Source organism: Geotrypetes seraphini, chromosome 1 (genome assembly GCF_902459505.1).
Source record: "Geotrypetes seraphini chromosome 1, aGeoSer1.1, whole genome shotgun sequence".
Taxonomy (NCBI): domain Eukaryota; kingdom Metazoa; phylum Chordata; class Amphibia; order Gymnophiona; family Dermophiidae; genus Geotrypetes; species Geotrypetes seraphini.
In genome coordinates, this window is record NC_047084.1 from 70,688,065 (window position 1) to 70,714,122 (window position 26,058).

At 41.5% G+C, this 26,058-nt stretch overlaps 1 protein-coding gene across 2 annotated transcripts in view; it reads right to left on the reverse strand.

The window, feature by feature from the left end:
• Positions 1 to 26,058, reverse strand: part of SPEF2 (sperm flagellar 2) — a 544,154-nt gene that overhangs the window by 487,855 nt on the left and 30,241 nt on the right. For both annotated transcript variants that reach the window (XM_033932867.1, XM_033932864.1), the window contains exon 5: positions 18,595 to 18,735. In XM_033932867.1, coding sequence (XP_033788758.1) covers positions 18,595 to 18,735 — 141 coding nt within the window. The remainder of the gene's footprint in view (positions 1 to 18,594; positions 18,736 to 26,058) is intronic.

Sequence of the window (26,058 nt, forward strand, 5' to 3'; positions counted from 1 at the left end):
CTCGCACAGCGAACGCTGCGCATAACGAACTTTTTGTCTTGCTCCCTATAACGAACTTCGTTTCACACAACGAAGTCGCCCGAGGGGCCCGGGGGGGGGGGCGGAACTACTCTCGCCGCTTCCTAATGTGAGCCGGGAACAGCAGCACCCTCCTGTCTGAATGCAGTGTTCCATCATCTCCCTCCACCTTACCTTAGATGCCGAGTTTTCCGGCTTTCTTTTTCGGCCAGCCACACACTTTCAAAGAGCAGCACATGCGCGCATGCTCTGTTGTTCAATCTTCTCCTCTGACGCAACCGGAAACCGGAAGTTGCAGGAGAGGAGAACATTGATCAACTTCAGCAGCTGCGCGTGCACAGCTTTTTGAAAGCGTGCGGCTGGGTGAAAAAGAAAGCTGGCAAACTCTGCATATAAGGTGAGGTGGAGGGAGGGAAATGTAGGGCTGCAGAACGAATTATTTTGTTTTACATGTATTCTTATGGGAAAACACGTTTCACACAACGAACGTTTCACATAACAAACTTGCTCCTGGAACGGATTAAGTTCGTTGTGTGAGGCACCACTGTATTAAGATACCAACATGTTGCTGAAATATGTCAACTGGCTAAAGAAAAAAAAAATTTACGATGTCAAGATGCACGTATACACATTGTACCGGATTTTGCCAGAGAAACTGCCTTAAAAAGAAAACAACTACTGGATTTAAGACCTCAATTAAGAGCACTAGGAGCAAGATATGGACTTCTATATCCAGCGATTATGAAAGTAACTTTGGGAAATAAAACACAAAACTTCACAGATTACAAGAAATTAGCAGAATATATAGAACAATGTGAACAACCAATGACTTCTTAAATAAAATGCTGAGTAAGTTTATCAAGATTGATATTTTTTTTTTTCAAATGAATGTGTTTATATTTCATATTATTTTAAATCGTTACTGAAAATAAACTTTGAAAAAAAACAGTTTGAATTAACTGATTCGAATATATAGAATCTTCCAACTTACTTTTAAAAAAGAGAAAGATCGATGACACGAGCACGGAACTTGGCTCGGTGAGAGCATGGATGAGTGGCTGACATGGGGGAGGGGCGGAATGTTGACTTCATGCTGTGTGTTGCTGCACGACTCAGGGAGTTGGAGGATTGAGTCGGATTTCAAATAGACTGAGAGGATTGCGAGGTGAATGTCTCCCTGCCATATAGTCCCTCAGAGACACAGAAATACCCGAGGTATGATGGTTGCTATGACACTGCCGTACAAAAACACGAAGAAGCATGCATTTACAGGAAATCTCTATTCAACCAATGAACTACACCGGAAATGAAAAAAAAAAAGGTTGTTTTCACGTCATCACATCTACGGAGGAAGAAGAGGAAACTTGAAGGAAAAAAAAAAAAGGCATTCATACCAACGGAACTATACGGAATGAAAATATATTTAATATTAGATATAAAATATAGAATGAAATAAACTGTATTTACAAAGAAAATAATAATAACTTCATAGTAAGAATATGTTTTATGATTCAGATATAAGCTGAATCCATTCTCTATAAGATACAGTTCTTTACCGGATATAGAGAAAAAGGTTTATGGATAGGAATCATTAAAGTTTTCAATTGACCTATTAAAATAGGAATAAGAATGAGTAAGAGAATGGGTTATGATAGATTTTAATTTTTTATTTTTTTTTTTTCACAATTTTTACCTTTTAATTTTAGATGAATGTATCTCATAGAATAGAAATTATAATGAATGAGATGAATGATTGAAGTTATAAAAGATAAAATGTTTGCTTAAAGTATTCTAATAATCTTATCCTTTTTATAAATTCAAAATATCTTATATATATTTAATTTAGCTGAACATAACAAAATTTGGATAAATAAAAGTATTCATATAAATAAGAAAACAAAGATATATAAATTGTTGAATTTTAATAGTAGTATTTATATTATTACCATGGAGCTTGTGATATTAAAGTATTTTATAGCTTGTAAGGAGTGATGTTAAACCTGATCTAATTTTGCGTTTCCAAGTATTCGTATATGTATGGGGTGGGGAGGGAGGAAATAGGGGGGTATTAAATTTCAAGGGTCTGTGTACAATAGGTAATTCTTTATTTTATCTTATATGTGGGGAAAAAAAGATTAAAAAAAAATATTGAAGATTGGGATGTTACATTACAAATTATATTAATGCATAATGGGTCTTAGGATAATATCTTTAAACGTTAATGGTCTCAATCACCCGATTAAAAGAAAAAAAGCATTATTATTTTTAAAAAGACAGAACGCTGATATATGCTGCATACAAGAGACCCATCTTTCAAATAACGAATCTATAAAGCTAAAAGGTGATTGGGTCAAACAATGTTACTTTTCTTCAGCAATAGGAAAAAAAGCTGGTGTTGCTATATTAATAAATAAAAAATGTTCTGCTTCATTTAAATTTAAGGCAGCTGATCCTCTTGGAAGATGGATATATGTGGAAATGGACATGGGAAATACCACCATGACGCTCTTCAATATATATGCCCCTAATTCGAACCAGAATGAATTTTTTAAAACTCTGCAACAATTAATTCTTCCACTTGCTACTTCAAATCTAGTAGTAGCAGGGGATTTCAATGCTGTTATGGATCCACTGATGGATAAAAATCCGAGAAGATTTATAAAATCATTAGGCCTTGATAATTTGGTACAATCTTGTGATTTAAAAGATATTTGGCGTATTCTTCATTTTGATGGTCGGGAATTTTCGTTTTGCTCACAGGTTCATAATTCTTTTTCTAGAATAGATTACATTTTTGTTTCTAATCAATTAGTACATCAAGTCACACAGGCTGTCATTGATCCAATTATACTATCTGATCATGCCGGAGTGTGGATTGAAATTAAAATAATAGATCAGAATGGAAATAGACCTATATGGAGATTAAATAATACATTGCTCACAGATACTGATTTTTGTGAAAATCTTTTAGAAAAAATAAAAGATTATTTTCAAATTAATGATACAGAAGAAATTTCAATAGAGACTTTGTGGGATGCTTTTAAAGCATATATTAGAGGACAAATTATTTCTTATTCAGCATTGCAAAGGAGAAATTAGGTTCTTACCTGCTAATTTACTTTCTTTTAGCTTCTCCAGACCAGTAGAGGTTAACTTTACGAATGGGTATATATCTAATCATGACCAGCAGGTGGAGACTGAAAACAAAACTTTGGGACAGTATATCCTAGCCCCTCCTCTCTATTTCCCTCAGTCTGCCGAATAGCCAAGCAGAACCAAGAACTGGAAAACAACAGAGAGAAAAAAACAATACTCCAAAAGGAGTAACAAATAACATACCCAAAATGCTGTTGGAAAATGCAGAGGAGAAATTCCCGAAGGAAGAATGTCCCCACAGCTCGCCAGCTAAGCCAGCCGAGCCACAGCCGCTGTTCTTCAATTCTCCCCGGCCCTAGAAAAATACTAGAACCCGCAGCAAAAACCAAAAACTGCCCGCGCAACAGCCCCAACAACAACAACAACAGACAGGGTGGGGACCTCTACTGGTCTGGAGAAGCTAAAAGAAAGTAAATTAGCAGGTAAGAACCTAATTTCTCCTTCTTTAGCACTCTCCAGACCAGTAGAGGTTAACTTTACGAATGGGACGTACCAAAGCAGTCCCTCTCACGGGCGGGACCCCCGAAGGGCCGATACCAGTACACGCTCACCGAACACCGCGTCCCGACGCGCCTGCACATCAACCCGATAATGACGAACAAAGGAATGCAAGGAGGACCAAACCGCAGCCTTACAAATATCCACTGGAGGCACGAGCGACGACTCAGCCCAAGAAGCCGCCTGACCCCGAGTGGAATGAGCCTTGAGAAACTCCGGAACAGGCTGCTGTTTCAGAAGATAAGCGGAAGCAATCGTCTCCTTGATCCAGCGCGCAATAGTAGCCTTAGAAGCGCCCGCTCCCCGACGAGGACCCGCCAGGAGGACAAAGAGATGATCGGACTTCCGGAATTCCTGGGTCCGCTGCACATAAGAGCGAAGGACCCGACCGACATCCAACTTGCGCAGCTGCCGTTGCTCAGAAGAGCCCTCCCGACCACCCAAGACCGGGAGAACCACCGATTGATTGACATGAAAAGGAGAAACAACCTTCGGCAGAAAGGAAGGAACAGGCCGCAAGACGACCCGCTCCCTAGAAAACTCCAAGAAGGGAGCCCTACAAGAGAAAGCCTGCAGCTCAGAAACACGCCTAGCAGAAGTAATGGCCACCAAAAAGACCGCCTTCAAAGTAAGGTCCTTCAAAGAACAGTCGTCCAAGGGCTCGAAAGGCGGACGCACCAAAACAGAGAGAACCAGATTAAGATCCCAAGAGGGAACCGAGGGCCGTAGGGGAGGCCTAAGCAACTTGGCCGCCCGCAAAAACCGAATCACATCAGGAAGAGCCGATAAACGCTGACCTGACACCAACCCTCGAAAGGCCGACAGGGCCGCAATATGAACCCGGAGAGAAGACCAAGCCAGGCCTCTATCCAGGCCATCCTGCAAGAACTCCAGAATGTTAGGCAGAGAAGCGCGAAAAGAGGTCACTCCCCGCGCCCGACACCATTCCTCAAAGAGACGCCAAACCCGCACATAAGCCCGAGAGGTAGAAAGCCTCCGGGACCCCAACAGTGTAGAGATCACCTTGTCTGAATATCCCTTCTTGCTAAGGCGACCCCTTTCAAGAGCCACGCCGTAAGACAGAAGGGAGACGGGTCGAACATGGGAATGGGACCCTGCATCAGAAGGTCGTCCGAGAGAGGCAGAGGAAGAGGATCCGCTACCAGGTGCCTCACCAGATCCGCATACCACGGACGGCGAGGCCAATCCGGCGCCACCAGCACCACCAAACCCGGATGGTGAACAATGCGAAGAAGCACTCTGCCCACCAGCGGCCAAGGAGGGAACACATACAACAGCCCCTCCGTTGGCCACTGCTGGACCAGAGCATCCAGACCCTCGGCCAGACCGTCCCTGCGACGACTGAAGAAGCGGGACACTTTGGCGTTGCCACCCGTGGCCATCAGGTCCATCAGGGGCTGCCCCCAAGCCTGCACTATCAACTGAAACGCCTCGGCGCCGAGACACCACTCTCCTGGATCTAGAAAGTGACGACTGAGGAAGTCTGCCTGAACATTTTCTACTCCGGCTATATGAGAGGCCGAGAGGTCCAGCAGATGGGATTCCGCCCAAACCATGAGCAGAGCCGCCTCCTGCGCCACCTGAGTGCTCTTGGTGCCCCCCTGACGATTGACATAAGCCACCGCCGTGGCATTGTCCGACAGCACTCTGACCGACTTGCCCAGCAACAGGGAGTGGAAAGCCAACAGCGCCAGACGGACCGCTCTGGTCTCCAACACGTTGATCGACCAGGCGGCCTCCTCCGCGGACCAGGTGCCCTGAGCTGAGTGACCCAAACACTGAGCCCCCCAACCCAGGAGACTCGCATCCGTCAGGAGCACCGTCCACTGCGGGAGATCCAGACCCACCCCCTGAACTAGGTGAGGGGTCTGGAGCCACCAACGCAGACTGCAGCGCGCCAAGCCTCGCAGGGGGACCGGAACATCCATCCCGTGCCTCTGGGGAGACCACCTCCGGAGCAGAGCATACTGGAGAGGACGCATGTGGGCCTGCGCCCACCTCACCACGTCCAGGGACGCCGCCATCGACCCCAAGACCTGGAGGAAATCTCGCGCCCGAGGACACCGGGACGCCAAAAGCAGGCGAATCTGAGATTGCAATTTGCTCACCCGGCCCTCTGGGAGGAAGACCTTCCCCAAGGAGGTGTCGAACAGCACCCCTAGGTACTCCAGACGCTGAGCCGGGACCAACCGACTCTTGGAAAGGTTGACCACCCAGCCCAGCGACCGGAGAAACTCCACCACCCGAGCAGTAACCCGGGAGCTTTCCTGCAACGACTTTGCCCGAATTAACCAGTCGTCCAGGTAGGGGTGTACCAGGATGCCCTCTGACCGCAAGGCTGCCGCGACGACCACCATCACCTTGGTGAACGTCCGAGGAGCCGTGGCCAGCCCAAAGGGAAGCGCACAGAACTGAAAGTGCCGACCCAAGATCGCAAAGCGCAGGAAACGCTGATGAGAGGCCCGAATGGGAACATGCAAGTAGGCCTCCGTCAGATCGAGAGAAGTGAGAAACTCCCCCGGCTGAACCGCCAGAATGACCGACCGCAGAGTTTCCATACGGAAAGAGGGAATCTTGAGAGCCCTGTTGACCCCTTTCAAATCGAGGATGGGCCGAAAGGTCCCCTCCTTCTTGGGCACCACAAAGTAAATGGAGTACCTGCCCGTGCCCCACTCCGGAGGGGGCACCGGAACAACTGCCCTGAGATCTAGCAAGCGCTGAAGGGTCTGGCGAAAAGCCTGCGTCTTCCCCGGAGTCTGACATGGAGAAGCGAGGAAAAAATCCGGCAGAGAGCGGGCGAACTCCAGGGCATAACCGTCCCGCACCACCTCCAGGACCCACTGATCGGACGTGATCTCGGCCCATTTGGGGAAAAATTCGCGCAGCCGGGCCCCCACAGGAACCAAAGGGGGCGCCGGCAAGGCGTCATTGTGCAGGACGGGAAGCGGGGGAACCGGCGGAGGGATTCCCTGCCCCCCGACGGGCCCCCCGAAAGGGCTGCATGCGCTGGAAAAACCGACCCCGGGAAAATCCCGGAGACTGGAAAGAAGCAGCCCCACGCCCAGGGCGATACTTGCGAAAGTCCCGCAAACGCCCCTGGGCCGCACCCCCCCGAGACGCCGGGCGGGCACGGTCCTCCGGCAGACGGGGAACTTTCGAGTCCGACAAAGTCTGAATCAACTTATCCAAGTCCTCTCCAAACAAAAACGACCCCCGAAAGGGAAATTTAGTAAGCTTAGCTTTGGACGCAGCATCCGCCGCCCAAGCGCGCAGCCACAACACACGCCTTGCGGCCACGCCAAAAGCCATAGACTTAGCCGAGATCCGCACCAAGTCATATAGAGCATCTGAGAGGAATGAGGCCGCCATCTCAATCTTCGCTACCTCCTGATCCACCAGAGACCAGTCGTCAGACTCTCAATCCAAGACCCGCTCCGCCCACCGAAACACGGCGCGAGCGACCAGTCCCCCACAAATAGCCGCCTGGACCCCAAAGGCAGAGACCTGAAAATTTTGCTTAAGGATGCTCTCCAATTTGCGCTCCTCAGAGTCCCGCAAGGCAGAACCGCCCTCAACAGGCACGGTATGCCGCTTGGAAATTGCCGAGACCACCGCATCCACGACTGGCGAAGCTAACGTAGCCCGATCCCCTTCCAGAATGGGATACAGGCGAGCCATGCTGCGCGCCAGCCGCAACGGCGTCTCCGGCGTTTTCCACTTCTCCAGAATAATATCCCGAATATCCTGATGCATAGGAAAAGAGCGGGAAACGGAACGGATCCCCCGTAACAGGGGGTCCCCCACACGCGGAGTCTCCGGCGGCGCGTCCTCAAAACGCAAAACCGAAGAAACCTGCTGAATAAGGTCAGGCAGCTCATCTTTCTGAAAAAGGCGCACCACGGACGCCTCGTCACTGGAGAACGGGAAATCCGACAACCCGCCGCCAGCTTCCGTCCCCTCCAGAGAGTCCTGGAACTCCTCAGAAGGGTCCAGGTCCTCCTCCAGACCGACCCGTTCCTCCGACCACAAATTCTCGTCCCACGACACCCGCGGACGCTTGGACAAGGGAGGCGGCGGAGGGGACGTCACGCCAGACGAAAGAGGCAAAGCTGCAGGGAGCGCGGAGGAAAACCCACCCCCCGAAACCCCCTGGGCGCAACCGGGACCCCCAGCCGCCTGAAAATAGGCTCTGCATAAAGAAAAGAAAAATTCAGGAGAAAAACCCCCCGAGGGTCCCAAGGGACTCCCTGCCACAGCAAGGGACCCAGCAGAACCTTGCCCCTGCATAGTCAAAACAGGGGGAAGGTCACCTGAGGTGGAAGACAAAATGGAGGGGCCAGACAGAGAAGATGGCGGTTTTCCTGCCAAAAAAGCTCCCTCCATAGCCTGAAGTGGCTGAGAGACCTGAATAGTCTCAGCCGCTAAAGCAGGCAAGCCGGCATCAGCTGTCAAAAAATCAGCTGAGAGGGAATCCTCTAAAACCCGACCGTCGGCGGTTTGGGGAATCCCTCCGTGGGTGGACGGAGAAGACCGGGCTTCCCCACCGTTCCCTGCCGACTCGCGAGGCACCATCGGCGGGGAGCTCTGGGCGCCTGCAGCCGCTGCCGACGGAGCTCCTCCACCGCACCGGCCTGAACACCGCTTGCACAGGCCGGCCGCGAGTGCCTCGCGTCTGGAGCACAATGAGCACTTTTTCCCTTTAGAAGTGCTCATTGCTCCATACGCGACCTAGCTGCAAAAAAGTGCCGGTTAGTTGAAAAAATACAGTAAAATACAGTTTTCTTAAAGGGATACAACCCTCCAGACCAGCACTACCTCAGGATTTTTTTTTTTTTTTTTTTTTTTTACAGAACAGACTCCACAGGCTCTCAAAGCAATATGCCTTGCTTGATTTAGGGGGCAAGGCTTACTGCTGAGGCTCCTCTAAAAAAATGTGGGGAGGTGGAGGAAGTGGGGGGAGGGACCCCGCTCGTGACCCGCCGGGTTTGACACCCCCGAGGTCGGACGAACCCCCAAACAGAGTCCGCCCAAGCTCCGTCCGGCTAAAAACAGGGACAATAAACCCCCTAAACAAATTCCAACAGCCCTACCAAGGGAGATGGGTACAGATCACTCAACACCTGCTGGAGACTGAAAGAAGACTGAGGGAAATAGAGAGGAGGGGCTAGGATATACTGTCCCAAAGTTTTGTTTTCAGTCTCTACCTGCTGGTCATGATTAGATATATACCCATTCGTAAAGTTAACCTCTACTGGTCTGGAGAGTGCTAAAGAAAACAATTTACAGAATTGGAAAAAGTGGTGAAGTCTCTAGAATCAAAATTAATTGAAAAATGGGATTATTTGACACAACAAGAACTTTTAAAAGCTAAAGGTAAATATAATGAAATTTCTTCAAAAATTATTAGAAAAGATTTATTTGTACAGCAAGCTTTGTATTATGGAAATTCGAATAAGGCAGGAAGAATGCTAGCAAATTATCTTAAAGCGAAAAAAAGAAAAAGAAAAATAATTGCTATTCAAAATGAGAATGGTGAAATTTTATCTCAAATTGATCCCATTATAAAACAATTTTTTAAATATTATAAAGATTTGTATTCTTCTGAGCCTTATTCGAAAAAGGAAAAGGATGGTTTAGATTTTTTAAAGTTAATAAAAGGACCAAAAATTCCTGAACATATAAAACGAAGTTTAGAAGAACCAATATCCTTAAAAGAATTAGATACAGCTTTGAAATCCCTTAGGGTTGGATCCGCTCCAGGTGGAGATGGTTATACAGTGGAGTTTTATAAATCATTTCAAAACATTATAATGCCCTATTTATTAAAACTATATCAGACACAACTAAATAAAGGTTGTATTACAGGTACTATGGCTGAATCAATAACTATAGTTTTACCTAAGCCAAATAAAGATCCCACTTTGGTTTCAAATTATAGACCAATTTCTTTAATAAATGTGGATGGAAAAATTCTAACTAAGGCATTAGCATTAAGATTGGCTAAAGCTCTCCCTTTCATTATAGATATGCATCAGACAGGTTTCGTTGCTCAAAGACACTCATCTCATAATACTAGACTGGCACATCACATGTTATATTTGACAAAATCCATTAATGACCCAGCATTCTCTATTTCATTAGATGCTGAAAAAGCTTTTGATAGAGTGGAATGGATCTTCATGTTTCAGGCAATGGAATGGTTTGGAATAGGATCCGGATTTATACAAATAATAAAAGCATTGTATAGCTCCCCTGCTGCTAGATTATATATCAATAACAATTTTTCAGAAAGATTTATTTTACAAAGGGGGGTTAGACAAGGATGCCCACTATCTCCTTTGCTTTTTGATATCGTTTTAGAACCCTTATTATTAGCTATAGAACAGGTAAGGGAGATACAGGGTATTCCGCATTCAGATAGAGAATATAAGTTATCAGCATATGCGGATGATATTTTACTTTATTTGAGAAATCCGGAAACAACTATTCCAAATTTGCTTGAATTAATTGAAAAATTTGGAAAATTTTCAGGTTATAAAATAAACTGGAATAAATCAGAAGTGCTTCCACTCAATGTACATTGTACAAAAAGTTTATTTGACTCATTTTCTTTTATTTGAAAAGAAGAAGGATTAAAATACTTAGGAATTTGGATTACAAAAACTGTGGATGAGACTATGAAAATTAATGAAAAGGGGGGGCGTGGCTTGGAGCGCGCACGATATGGCAGCCTAACCGCAGCAATAGTAGCAGGGGATTTCAATGCTGTAATGGATCCGATTTTGGATAAAAAACCAAGTAAAGTTATGAAATCATTAGGCTTAGATAATTTGATACTATCTTGTGATTTAGTAGATATATGGCGAATTCTTCATTTTAATGAACAGGAATTTTCTTTTTGTTCTCAGGTCCATAAATCTTTTTCACGAATTGATTATATATTTGTTTCTAATAATATAGCGCAGCGTGTACTAAAAGCAATAATTGATCCCATTATAATTTCAGATCATGCTGGTGTGTGGATTAATCTTCAAAATTATGATGTTGAAAACTTTGATTCAATATGGAGATTTAATAATGATTTACTAGCGGATTCAAAATTTCTTGAAGATTTTAAAATAAAAATGCAAGAATTCTTTCAATTTAATGAATCAGATACTATTAATGCTGAGATCTTATGGGATGCTTTTAAAGCAACTATGAGAGGAAATATTATTTCATACTCAACATTTATTAATAAACAAAAAAAAAAACAATTTCTTGAAATAGGAAAGCAAATTAAATTATTAGAAAATAAATTAATTGAGAAATGGGAAAATAATACATTACAAGAAATATTAAAATTAAAAGTTAAATATAATGAGATTTCTTCTCAAATTGTGAGGAAAGACATTTTCAATAAACAAGTACAATATTATGGAAATTCAAATAAAGCGGGGAAATTATTAGCAAATTATCTTAAAGTAAAGAAAAGAAAATCTAAGATTATTGCAATCAAAGATACACAAGGTAACACACATACCAACACAAAAGATATTATAACACAATTTCTTGATTTTTATAAAGAATTATACACTTCCAATTCTTATAAAAATAAAGAACAAGACGGATTAACTTTTTTAAATTCATATATTGGACCAAATATTCCAGATCATATAAAAGGAAGTTTAGAAGAACCTATATCTTTAAAAGAGTTAGAAACAGCATTGAAGTCTCTTAGAGTTGGATCCGCTCCAGGTGGAGATGGGTATACTGTTGAATTTTATAAATTTTTCCAAAATATCATATTACCACATCTGTTAAATTTGTATCAATATCAAATAAAGAATGAAAATATATCTGGTACTATGGCAGAATCGATAATTATAGTCTTACCAAAACCAAACAAAGATCCTACTCTGGTTTCAAATTACAGGCCTATTTCATTATTGAATGTGGATAACAAATTAATGGCTAAAGTATTAGCATTAAGATTGGCAAAAGCTCTTCCTTTCATTATTGATGTACATCAAACAGGATTTATTGCTAAAAGACATTCATCAAATAATACTAGATTAGCATTCCACTCATTAAATCTAGCAAAAAATATAAATGATCCAGCTTTTTTAATATCTTTAGATGCAGAAAAAGCCTTTGATAGAGTGGAATGGAATTTTATATACCAAGCTTTACAATGGTTTGGTATAGGATCCGGTTTTATTAAAATGATTCAGACATTGTATAGCTCTCCTGGAGCAAGATTATATATTAACAATAATTTATCAAATAGATTTAACTTGCATAGGGGAGTTAGACAAGGATGCCCTTTGTCTCCTTTACTTTTTGATATTGTCCTAGAACCTTTATTAATCGCAATAAACAAAACTAAGGAGATAAAGGGAATATCATTCACCAGTTTTGAATTTAAATTATCTGCATATGCAGATGATATATTATTATATTTAAGAGAACCGGAAACTACTATTCCATGTATACTTAATTTAATAGAAAAATATGGTACTTTTTCTGGATATAAAATTAATTGGAACAAATCTGAAATTCTCCCAATAAATGTTCATTGTACCAAAGGATTATTTGACCCATATTCATTTATTTGGAAAGAGGATGGAATAAAATACTTAGGAATTATGATCAAAAATACAATTGAAGATACAGTCAAAGAGAATGAAAAACTTTTATTGAAAAAAATAACAGAAATGTGTGAGCAATGGAATCCATTACATCTTTCTTGGTGGGGAAGAATTCAAACAATTAAAATGATGATATTGCCTGTGGTTTGTTACCAAATGAGTATGATTCCAATATTTTTTCAGGGGTCATTTTATAAAAAACTTAACAATGTTCTCATGGTGTGGGAAAAGACCAAGAATCGCTTTAGTATCATTACAAAGACCAATTATGGAAGGGGGGGTAAATTTTCCAAATTTTTATAGGTATCATCAAGCCTATATTTTAAGACAGGGTATGTATTGGATCCTCCCAGATCTTTTAGAAAATGTACCAGATTGGCTGTATTTAGAATGGCGGCTCCTGTTCCCTTTATATCCAGAACAGTTAATAACTATAACAATGCCTAAAAGATACAAAGACCACAGAATTTTATTTGACACTTGGAAAACATTGAGATACATCAGTAATCTGTCACCAGAACCTATTGCTAAATCTCTAAATCAATCAATATGGATAAACTCCAGGATCAGAATTGGCGGATTTAAAATCGTCTGGAAACAATGGATAAATGCAGGAATACGAACATTGAATGATGTCATATCAGAAGGATCACTGCTTAGTTTTTCACAATTGCAAAATAAATTTGGATTAAATAAAACACAATATTTTAAATGGATGCAATTGAAGCAGGCCATTCAGGTAGGGTTCCCTGAATGGAAAAATCTAAATAATCAATATAGTCTACAGGTTCTATGTTTCCAGGCGGATTTTTTGGGTCACCAAGCCGCAAAATGGTACAAATTGATATACGGATTTTTAAATAAAAAAAAGAAAACAGGTCTTAGGGATATTTGGAGTATTGAGATTGGTCAGACAATTTCTGAGTCTCAATGGCCACGATTTTGGTCCTGGAGATTAAGATCTACAAAGTCAGCATCTATGAATCAAACATGGTTGTTCTTATTACATAGAGTGTTCTGGACCCCAACGCGCCTGCAAAAAATAGATAGTACTAGATCTAATAGATGCTGGCATTGTAAATTGCAAATAGGGACGTTAGATCATTTAATCTTTTTCTGTCCCTGTGTAAACGCATTTTGGAATTCAATTTGGCCCCAAATTAATATGTTACTAGAGAATTATGTAGGACTCTCATATGACACCATATTATTTGGCACTGCAATGAGAACTAAGAGTCCGATTTCAGCAAATAATAATAAGCTATTACTAATACTAACAGGAGTCGCCATGCAACAAATTACTCAAAATTGGAAAGATTATACCAAATTAAATTATACGTTCTGGTGGAATTCTGTCTGTCATATTTATAAAATGGAAAAAATATTAGCGTTACAACAAGGGAATCTTCTTAATTTCAAGAAAATTTGGCAACCATTGACAAATTATTCTAATGATTAGTTTTCTTAGCACAATGATAAAAATTATATATGATTAGGGTGGGATTTGATTAAGTTATTGGAAACATATTATATAAAAAGGGAGAGGGATTTATATTTTTATGTTACTGTATAATCTTTATCATATTATATTTTAAATACTATGAATTATTAATGATAATATTCTAGAAATGTAATAATTAATAATAATTTTTATGATTCAAATATTGTAAGAATGGAAAATTTATAAATAAAAATTTAAAAAAAAAAAAAAAAAAGAAAATTAATGAAAAAAATTTATTACAAAAAGTGTCAGAAATGTGTGAACAATGGAATCCTTTATGCATATCTTGGTGGGGGAGAATACAAACTGTAAAAATGATGATATTACCAGTAGTTTGTTACCAAATGGGTATGATACCAATTTTTTTTCAGGGGTCATTTTACAAAAAATTGGATAAGATGTTAACAAAATTTATTTGGCTTGGAAAAAACCCCAGAATTGCTCTAGTATCTTTACAAAGACCAATTGCGGAGGGAGGGGTAAATTTTCCAAATTTTTATAGGTACCATCAAGCCTATATTATGCGTCAGGGTATGTATTGGATCCTCCCAGAGCCCATTGAACATATACCAGATTGGTTCTGGTTAGAATGGAGATTAATGTTTCCTTTACGTCTGAGTCATGTTATCAGTATTCAAATGCCAAGGTTATATAAGGATCACAAAATATTTGTTGATACTTGGAAAACTATAAGATATATAAGTAATCTAACTCCTATTCCAATAACTAAATCAACGACTCAAACAATATGGCTCAATCCAAAGATCAAAGTTGGCGGTTTTAAAATTATCTGGAAACATTGGATGATTACTGGAATTCGGATTTTAGAAGATGTAATAAATAAAGGTAAACTGCTTGAATTTTCACAATTGCAAAATAAATTCAGTTTGAATAAATCACAATATTTCAGATGGATGCAATTGAAGCAGGCCATTCAGGTAGGGTTCCCTGAATGGAAAAATCTTAATAACTATCATAGTATGGAATTCTTATGTTTTCAGATAGATTCCATGGGTCACCAGGCCGCAATGTGGTATAAATTAATATCTGGATTAGTACATAAAAAGAAAAAAAATGCTCTTAGAGATATTTGGAGCATTGAGATTAAGCATCAGATTAATGCATCTCAATGGCCACGACTTTGGTCTTGGAGGTTAAAATGCACATTGTCAGCCTCTATGAGACAAACTTGGTTTTTTATTTTACATAGAGCTTTATGGACCCCTACACGTTTACATAGAATAGATAGCTCTAAGTCTAATAGATGCTGGCATTGTCATCTTGAAGCAGGGACATTAGATCATCTTTTATTCTATTGTCCATTCATATTAATATTTTGGAAATCAATTTGGCCTCAAATTAATAGGATGTTAGAAAATCCGGTAGCCTTGACATATGATACGATTTTGTTTGGTACTGCAATGAGAGCTCGAAGTCAAATTTCATCAAATAACAATAAACTTTTATTTATATTAACTGGAGTAGCAGTACAGCAAATTACACATAATTGGAAAAATTATGACAGATTGAACTATAATTTTTGGTGGAACTCAGTTTGCCATATATATAAGATGGAGCGTACATTTGCAACACAAAAAGGATATATGGATAAGTTCAAGAAGATTTGGGGACCATTAACATATTTTTGCAATGACTGATTTTAATTTTTTCCCATAATAAGATAATGGTTAAAGAAGGGAGGGAGGGAAGGGGTAAATAATTTATTCTCTTTATTATACATTATAAAAAATATATCATAATGAATGAATGATAGTCTTATGAAAAATTAATGTGATAAAGGGAGGGAAAAGGGTTCATAATTAAATAATAATTGATAAAATCATTACAATATATATGTTATATAAATTCATAAGAAAAATAATATAAAATATGGTTTATATAAAATACATTATAGAGATATCAAGTGTATTGTTAAGATAAATGTATGGAAAATTTATAACACTTGTTGATATATGAAAAAATCAATAAAAAACTTAAAACAGTAAAAAAAAAAAAAGAAAAATCATACATAGTCTCAGAAATAACACTTGATAAATCCATCAAGACAATAACAATTGTATATATATATATAAACCCATAACCCACCCTCCCTCCCAACACTATTTTGCTTAATTCATTTTACCCTCTCATAAAGTGTACAAGAATTATAAGAAACACTTAAACTTTTGAGAATCCGGGCCTATGTTGAGACAGGAAGGGACTTCTGTAAATAGCTAGGGACTCAGCAAATGAGTTCCAGCAGTTCCCAGATGCCTGAGAAAACTCATTGGGAAACCCAGCTAGTTATTGGGATTTCCCGGAGGGTGACCTCACTCCAGAGGAGGTTTAAGATCCGGCTCTGGGTGTCTTTTGACTGACCAGCTCTGAGTGGATTAGTAGGAGTGTAAATAGTTTGGACAAAGAGATTAGGTCCTTATTTTGCTAATATCTTTTCTAGTAGATAGGTGTGTCATTCTGGACAAGTGAGGTATATACTTAGGTCCGGATTCTGTATAGGATGCCTACTCTCAGAAGCCACCTAAGCGGCTCTTGAGAATCGCACATGGGCATCCTATAGAGAATCATACCTAAGCTCACCTAATAACCCTATTCTCTAACCAACGGCCATGTCACAGGTTAGAAAATTGGGTTGTTGCAGAGTTTATCACGGCAAGTGATCTCCCTGCTGCAATAAGTTTAGCAGCAACCTGCCCCCCTGAAGACTATCGGCAGGAGAGATGCTCAGTCCCTCCTGCTGGAACCCCCCCACCCGAAGATCGCCAGCAGGAGGGATGCCCAGTCTCTCCTGCTGGAACCCCCCATCCCCACCCCCAAACATCGGCGGGCATCCCTCCGCTGGAAACCCCAGCCCAGCCCCTGGACCCTCCTCCACCTTTCTGGACCCCCAGACCCCCCCAACCTTAAATCGTTGGCTAGCCAGAGGCATCCTTCCTGCCTCCAGCCAGCTGGCCCATCATCTTGCAAATGGTGGGCCTGCCCCTTCCCGGTTCATCGTAGGATGCACCGGGGAGGGGCCTTAGGCCCTGCTTGGCCCAGGGAGAGGCCTAATGGATCTGGCCAATCAAAATCTTAGGCCACTCCCAGTGTATTTTGCTGGCCTACATTGTATGCATCTGCTGCGGGTCCAGGGAGACATGTATGGCCACCTAGGCTTGCCTAAGGCTACTTCCGGGCCAAGACACACCCATGCCTATCCTTAGAGGAGCTTACGCGGGTTTGTGCGTCTCCCTAGGCTCCCGGAGGCGTCTCCAATGTAGGCGACCTGCCTCGGGATTTTTTTTTTTTTTAAACGTGCATCCTGATTGGCTGGTTAGGCAGCAGTTGGCCACCTACAAATGGAACACCATTTATAAAATTTGGCCCTTACAATTAAAAAAAAAACCCCACAACACAACAGAGACAGAATGAACCAATGAAATTAGAAATCTTGTTAGATACTGAAGAAGTTGGTACAGAAAACACAGCCAATCAGCTCCAGGGAAAACATTAGATTAAGGAGGCCCCAACTTTACAGAATATGGCTTATAGAAAAACCTACCCAAAGGCTTATAGAAAAAGTTGCCAGTGTACTGCTTCCCACAATGGGCTCCATTGGTAATATCACCTATATGTGAAGATTTTACAGTCCTGCTTATCCTCTGAGAAATGTTTAGATATTACTTATAGATAATTATACAAAAAAACAAGCTATGATTCCTGTTCAAATAGTACATAACTTTGCTGGCAAACAGCATGCAAAAGACGCAAAGGAAAGATAAACAGGTAATGTCATAATAGCTACTCTTTATGTAGTAAATGTAATCATCACTGTAGTATGTTTAGGGCTGGTACCAGGATATCAGGCATACTAAGCAAGCCTATAGCTTTGTGCTCACTTCCTCCTCTCCCACACATGATCAAAATTATGCTTCATAATCATGCACCAATCATATTCAGATTCATTTCCCCATTCTCTCTTTACTAGCATCAGAGATACCTAGTCTCCTAACTCCTTCACCACTAGGATTACCAGATATTTCCAAAGGAAAATTCGGACCCATGGCCATGCCTCCAGGCCTGCCCAGTTCCGCCCCCAGCCCTGACCCAAACGCAACCGTGCATGCCCCTTCCCAACGTGATTTTCACAAGAAGCTTTTCAAAACCCAGACAAAGTGGCAGGTTTTGAAAAGCCATCCAGACCCCCAGACATGTCCTCGAAAAGGACATGTCTGGGAAAATCCAGACATTTGGTAACTCTATTTTCCACCCCAGCCTCATCCATTCAGCCCCTCCCACCTCTCCAAGCCACTTAATCCTCTCGTGCCCACCGCTTTGAATGTCAGCTTTCAATGCCAAAGCCACAAAAAGGTGGTATACAAGTCCCCATTCCCTTTCCTACCCAGGTTCCCTTGTTACATTAGCTGTAGTTCTTCTAGTGGCCCAGTCCCAAAACAGCAAGGGAATGAGAGGCTTATAAACAGTCCCCTCCCCATAAGCACAGAAAAAATTGACTTCTGACCAAGGGGTATGCACAGATATAGTATGACACCTAGAAGGGGGAAGTTAGTTAATCCTTTTGCTGGTGCCTTACATTTTTGGTCTTGTGGGTCAAGCCCAAAGGCAGCACTTTGCACTTGCATATGGACTGCTGTCACCTTCAAAATCATGGCACTCTAGGCAACCACTTAGTTCTCCCTCTATCTCTGATAACATTTTCCTTCAGTTCATATTTCTTTTTAATAGAAAAAGATATCATGTTTTACAACTGACCTCAGCTTCTTTTTTCTTTTTTAATATTTTCCGAGCTTCAATAGCCTTTAAAGTACGATCTGGAGTTGGCTTTGGAATATGAACAATAGCTGCTTGGATTCTTGCCAAGATTTCATTCTGTCTTCTTCTTGCCTGGCGAAGCTAAACACATAAAGGCTCTTCAGTCACTCAAGGTGTTATGAGACAGTGCTTTATTTGCCTTGTATCCTCTTTTAATTTATTCATCTGTTTATTTATTTACACAAGAAATAAATCCTCCAAAGGAAATATTAGGCATTTACCTTGATAATCTTCTTTCTAGTAAATAGGTACATCATTCTGGAATACTTGGGTTGTGTATCTCTGGTCACGAGATCCTGTGTAGAGACACTCATTTACATTTTTCTCCTCTGCCTCCTATCCCTCTGGGCTGTCCTGTAATACAGTCCATAAATGCAAAAAGGTCCCACTGTTTAATGCATAAAGTGTGGCTAAGGGAGGAAAAGGATCTCATAAACCTGCTTTGTGGTTAGGAATAAACCTCAGCCAAGTCTGACAAGGTTCCAAGTTTCATTCATTGATCCTGAAAAACCTCCCCTCACCTTTTTATTAAAACTTTATCTATTTTAAAATTTATTTATTCAAAATTCTTTAAAATGTTTCATAATTAGATAAGTATCCAATTTTCTTTGCATTCACTTATCTTAAATGGCGCAGGCAGCAAAAGCCCGACGGGGCTTTTTCAAGGGTTCATTACAGCTGCTGCATATTTTTTTAGTCACGGCGCTCCATCTTTGAGCTAAATGCTGAATGGTTTCTGTGTTCCTCGTGACAGTTTTCCAGAATTCTGGGATACTGGACTGGCATTTCTTCTCAAAATGGATTATGCTATTCTCTATCCACTGTGGCCCTTCCATTCTTGACTGCCCACTTGGGTCCCACATGAACTACCACTGAGCCACTTCTATAACTGTAAGAGCTAGCACCTCCTAGTACCCAGACCTAGCCTCTGGCCCTTGCTGTACTCTGACTTGTTTCAGGGCTCAGCTGGCCATCTGTAAGGCCCCCACCATGGCCTCCTTAACTTCAGACTCTTTGTCTAACCATCTCTGTAGGTCTGTCACCTGTAGAGATATGTCTCAGGTTTGGACCAGAGCCTGGGCTCTTTGTACTCGCTCCTTCTTCATCATTCTCTTCTGGATACCTTTAAGCTGTTTCTCCAACTGCATTCTTATCTAAACTTCCTTCTGGTGTTGGGTAACTACATAATCCAACTCTTTCAAAGTTTCTCCTGTGGAGACTTTCATTTAGGTCATCTGTGCTTGGCTTTGAGCCTACAGATTGACACAATGACTGAACACCACGGCAAACCATGGTGGACCATAGTTTAACTGCAGGGATGAGAAAAAAACTGGGTTGTTTACTGCCGGAATGGGAAAAAGGCCTTTCACTGCCCGCAGGAGTGATAAAAGGTCTTGCTCCCCTCGGTAAAAAAAAAAATTGCACTCTGGCCAGCATCTCTGCGAGTCCAGCAGCCATTCCCCCTCTCCCCACCCCAATGCGAGTTGGCATAGCTAAATGTTCCTCATCATCGTTCCTCCTCAACTCTCCTCTTGGCCCGCGCCTAATTTATCTTTATCTTCAGCCACCATATAGATCAATCTTCAAAGGCCTGCACTGAGACCTTCCCTCTGCCGAGTCTCTCGCTAATGTAACTTACGACTTCACGAAACTGAAAGTTACATCAGCAAGACAAAGGGAAGACTTTGGTGTAGGCCTTTGAAGATTGTTCTTCATGGTGGCTGAGGCTAAAGGTATAATAGGTGTGGGCCAGAGGGAAAATCAGGAGGAACATTTAGTTGCTGACTCGCATGGGGGGGCTGCTGGACTTTGAGGGGAGGATTCTGCTGCTTGAGGGGCTGCTGGACCTATGGGAGTATTCTGTTGGACTTGTAGGGGGGGGGGCTGCTGGACTCCTGGGGTTATTCTGCTGCTATGGTCTGGTCTGGGAGCTGAGTGGAAGGGGCTGGAGCTGGACCTGTTCTGGGGGCTGAGAGGAAGGGAAATGGGGACTGGAGCTACAATGAATGGAAAGTAATGCCAAGTCGTTGGTGCTGGCCTGTCCCAAAACTCCCTAATCCAACGCATGAGCTTCGCTCTGCGAACTTCAGGGAGAAAAGCTTTGTTGCTCTTCGTGCTGAAAAGGACTCCCAGATACTCCACTGCCACTGAGATTATGTCATGTTAAAAAAAGAAAACTGGACTTAGGGATATTTGGAGCATTGAGATTGGACAGACAATTTCTGCATCTCAATGGCCAAGATTCTGGTCCTGGAGATTAAGATTAACAAAGTCAGCATCTATGAGTCAAACATGGATATTTTTATTACATAGAGTGTTATGGACCCCGACGCGCTTGCAAAAAATAGATAATACTAGATCTAATAGATGCTGGCATTGTAAAATAGAAGTAGGGACATTAGATCATTTAATTTTTTTTTGTCCTTGCATAAAAGCCTTTTGGAATTTAATTTGGCCCCAAATTAACATATTACTAGAAAATCATATTGGTCTCTCATATGATACCATATTATTTGGTACTGCAATGAGAACACAAAGTCCAATATCAGCAAACAATAACAAATTGCTTTTAATATTGACAGGAGTTGCCATGCAGCAAATCACACAAAATTGGAAGGATTATACTAAGCTAAATTATACATTCTGGTGGAACTCGGTGTGTCACATTTACAAAATGGAGAAAATATTGGCATTACAACAAGGAAATATAAAAAATTTTAAGAAAATATGGGATCCATTGACAAAATATTCTAAAGATCAGATATCTTAACACATTGATAATAATAATATAGGGTTAGGGAGGGAAATATAGAAATTAATATGAGAAAAAATGAAAAAACAAATAACAGGGGAAAGGGATTCAATATATATGATATGATATTGTACATACAACTATAATTATTATAAATTAAATATTATGCTATTCATTTATTGTAAGAATGAAAATTTTATAAATAAAAATTAAAAAAAAAAAAAAAGAGATTATGTCATGTTATGAGTATCAAGATGCCTAGATTATATAAGGACAATAGAATTTTATTAGATACTTGGGAAACTATAAAATTTGTATATAATTTAATACCTATTCCTTGTAACAATCCTGCAACCCCGAGGCTTGTCACAGAGAGATTTGGGAGGAATTACAAGCCCAGATGCAGGAGGGCGAACCAAGTCAGAGCCCGGGGGAGTAAGTCAGCTGACGATCCTGTGGACTCAGAAGGAGAAAGGGAAGAAGGTCCAGACAACTGGGACTTCCCTGATAATGTACTGAGATCAGACAATAAAGATTGGCCTGATGGGTTTGCAGAGTCTGTGCAGCAGATGGCAGCACAGCAGGGTGCCTGGAGAACAGTTCAAGCCAAGGGAAGAAAACTTTCTCCCCTGCCGGAAAGGGGGAGTGGTTTCTTCCCTCAGCTTAAACGGAGACTCTCTAATGAACTAGGGGGGAAGAGCAGGAACATGGCAGAAAGGAACCAGCAGATTCCCCAGGACAGCAGCAGAGTCGGAGCCAGAATCCCAGCCTGAGGCTGAACTAGAATGGAAACACCCAGTGCCCCTGTCTCTGACCGATTGGGACATGCCAGAGGTACAGGTTAGACACTCTCCTGTGGATCCATGTATGCCTGAACCTATGTTGATAGGAGAAAGCTATACCTCAGGGGAAACCCAGAGTGTGCCAATGGAGATTTCCTGAGGATAAGGTGAGGGCTGGGAAAACGTTTTTCTGCCTACTGTTTCTCTGCTGTCATGCTGGAACCTGGGGAATGGCTAACAGGATGTTAAAGTGTTGTAAACTGCCAAGTTGCATTCCTGTATGCTGGAGTTGTGTAAAGCACAAGAGCTGATAGGAGGTGTTTAGCCTAGCTTACTTAAGCAAACGCTGTGCAGGGAATTTGCCTAAGGTGTCTATGATTCCTGATACCAGACCTCCGTTCAGGTACAGCTGTTGGCTAATTACATTAACAAACTGTGGGAGGTAATTTAACCCCGTGTGCTTTTTGAACTGGGTAAAACTCCAACAAAGGACTGTTCCGTTTTGACCTGCATTATCTCCTGCAGTACAAACACAGGAAAATAGTTTCCCAAATAATCAGGTTCTGCAAGACTGCTTTGAGTGAAAGAACCTTGGACTTTGAGGGCAGTTAGCCCCTTTAATGAATGCACTCTGGTGAAGGAAAATGCTTGTACTATGAGGCATTTAGGAAGTCCAGGGTAGTGGGAATTATATTTTTGATTTTTGAATGAACTTTTCAAAATTTATGTTACTGGTGAAACCGGTCTTGCCTCTGAGGTTGCCAAGGCCAGTGGCCGAATAAAAGCTATGATTTATTATTGAAGCCATTCTGACTGCTGGAGTTTTCTGTGCCAAGAACACACCACATCTAGCCCAGGAAAACCATAGGGGTATCCAGCCTGCAAGGTAACCCTACTTTAAAGGGGCTCACGCCAGGTGTTGGAAGTGTGTCACTGCCTAGCATTGGAAAACCGCTCGGCCAGAGACTAGGTGTTGACATCCTATATATAAATCCATGTGTCAGACTATATGGCTGAACTCCAAGATTAAAATTGGAGGATTTAAGGTCATCTGGAAGTGGTGATGGGAGGTATACGCACTTTGGATTATGTTATTTCTGATGGTAAGCTGCTTGATTTTTCACAAAACTGCAACATAAATTTGGCCTTAATAAATCACAAAATTATAGATGGTTGCAGCTGAAGCAGGCCATTCAGGAAGGGAATGGAAAAATTTGAAGGTTCAAAATAGGTTGCCGGTCTTATGTTTTCCAATGGACTTCCTGGGTCACCAGGTATAAATTAATTTCTGGATTTTTGAATAAGAAACCAAAAAATGGACTTCGGGACATTTGGAGCATTGAGATTAAGCATCAAATTACTGCGTCTCAATGGCCATGAATTTGGTCTTGGAGGATGAGATATACAATGTCTGCATCTATGAGAGAAACATGGTTTTTCTTATTACATAGAGCATTTTGGACCCCAGTTCATTTGCATAGAGTAGATAGTTCCAAGTCTGATAGATGCTGGCATTTTCATCTGGAAGCTGGGACGTTGGATCATTTACTATACTATTGATCCTTGATACAAAAATTCTGGAGATCTATTTGGGATCAAGTTAATAATTTATTAGAAAATCCAGTGGCACTATTATATGATACCATTTTATTTGGAACATCTTTTGAGGGCAAAAAGTCAAATTTCAGCAAAGAATGACAAACTTTTGTTTATAATGACAGGGGTTGCCATGCAGCTTATTTAAAAGAACTGGAAAAATTGGGATAGATTAAATTATTCATTCTGGTGGGAATCCCTATGTTATGTCTTTAAAATTGAAAAGTTTATGGCCATTCAAAAGGGGTATTATAAAAAATTTGGGAACCATTAACTAAATACTGTAAGGACTGATTTATTTATATGAATGAGGAAAACATACATATCCGGGGAGGGGGGTATGTTTTGGTACTGGTTAAGAGGTATAGATAGGTTGTTTATAGATATATTTTTTTAATGAGATGTTGATCAATTGAAACGGGTGGGGGAAAATAAGTCTTGTCTTATTCTATTAAGTTTATTGTGCTGTATTGTTAATATTTTATGTAAATGCATCATCTTGTCTGCACAATTGAAGTTTTGAAAACGAATAAAGAATAAAAAAATAAAAAAAGAATCTCCCACCCACTGTCTGATCCAACGTTGCTGCTGCCTTCAACCCCAACACCACAGTTTTAAATTGTCTCTTAAGGACAAAGTCCAGTCTGCTGCCCTGTGTATCCTTCAACACAACTCCCTCTTCATTGGGGAGTAAGGTACACTTTGTAACCTGTGCCACCAGGGAATCCATCTTTGGTGCACTGAACAGCTGATGAAATTCCACATCCACTGGGTAAAAGTTTTGTTATGGCCTTAGCCACACAAAGGGGCCCTTCCGGGACTTCTCAATGGTCTGTGAGCATCTTAGTAACATCTGGATGGGAGGGAAAGCGTGTGGTCTGAGCCTTGGCACAGCTAAATGTGCTGCGCATTGGTGCTGCGCATTGTGATGAGCAGCTTATACCTGCTAGTAGTGGTCCTGAAGCAGAGCATTTAGGAGCTGACAGAATTTCATCCCCAGGTTTAAACACACACATTTCTAAGTTTATTGCTGTTCCCATCCAGAACTCTAGAGGGAGCAGGTCTGCACAAAAACCTGTGGAAGACAGCACACTGCTAGAGCCATCCCTGTAATCAGAAGGCAGTGAGGGAAACTCCCGCACCTGGTGCTTGGGGGTGCAGCTGCAGGTTTTTAAGTGCAAAGGCTGAGTTGCTAGGGAGAAGGAAGAGGGCAGCACAGGCAGAAGCATGTAGGCTTCACCAAGACACAGAGCTCACAGGGCTGAGAAGTCAGGCTGATGCTGAACAACCCACAGTTATGGAACTGGATGAAGCAAGTACAGAGACTACAGTCCCAGAAAGTCTATTGTACCAGTCCATGGAACTAGAGCTAGCAGACCAGCAGCCACAGGACATGGAAATTTGCTAATTCATTCAGGCAAGTGAAGAACTATTGTCTTCTTTGAAAAGCCAGATTAAGACTGCATTTAAACTGAAGAAAACCTTTTGCTACTGTTTCATTTTCTTTGTATGGAAACTGGAATCTTTAAAGAACTGGGTTTTGTTTTGTTTTTTAAATCAAGGACTGAGAATTGGCAATGTAGCAGAGATTTCTGACCTGGAACTCAATCTAAGAGGGACTCTATACTTCTAGAGAAGTAGTCTCATACTCAAACCCTTTGCAGGACCACATTTTGGATTTTTAGGTACTTGGAGAGCTTCAGAAAAATAGTTAATGTCTTATTAAAGAAATGACAATTTTGCATTATAAACTCTTTATAGTTTATAAATCTTTCCTTTAGGCTAAGTCTTAATAATAATATTGTAATTTATAGCTAAAGAGACATATGATCAAGAAACTGTTTTATTTTTGTGATTATGATAAACATACAAAGGGCCTCAAAATAGTACCTGGTGGGCTGCATGTGACCTCCCCCTCCCCCCTGGGCCGCGTGTTTGAGACCATTGCTCTAGATTGGGACTAGAGGAAGCTAAGACAGCAGCTCCAGCTCCCCTCCTTCATGTGCCATGCGGCATGTGGAACACAGACAGTCCTTGGCCAGCCAGCCATTGCAAATCTGGCATGAATCCTTAGTATCCTAGCCTGAGTCCATCTGGACCATTTTTGGTCCAAATTGAGGTGCTTTGAAAGGGTTACTATATTTGTGAAGTCAAAAAAAAGGACACAGGCTGAGAGCAGCAGGCTCACCTTGCTGTTGTCCAGCCTGAAGATTAAATTTCAGCGCAGCCTGAGGTAGGTGGGGGACAGCGAAGTTTACAACAGATATGGATGAA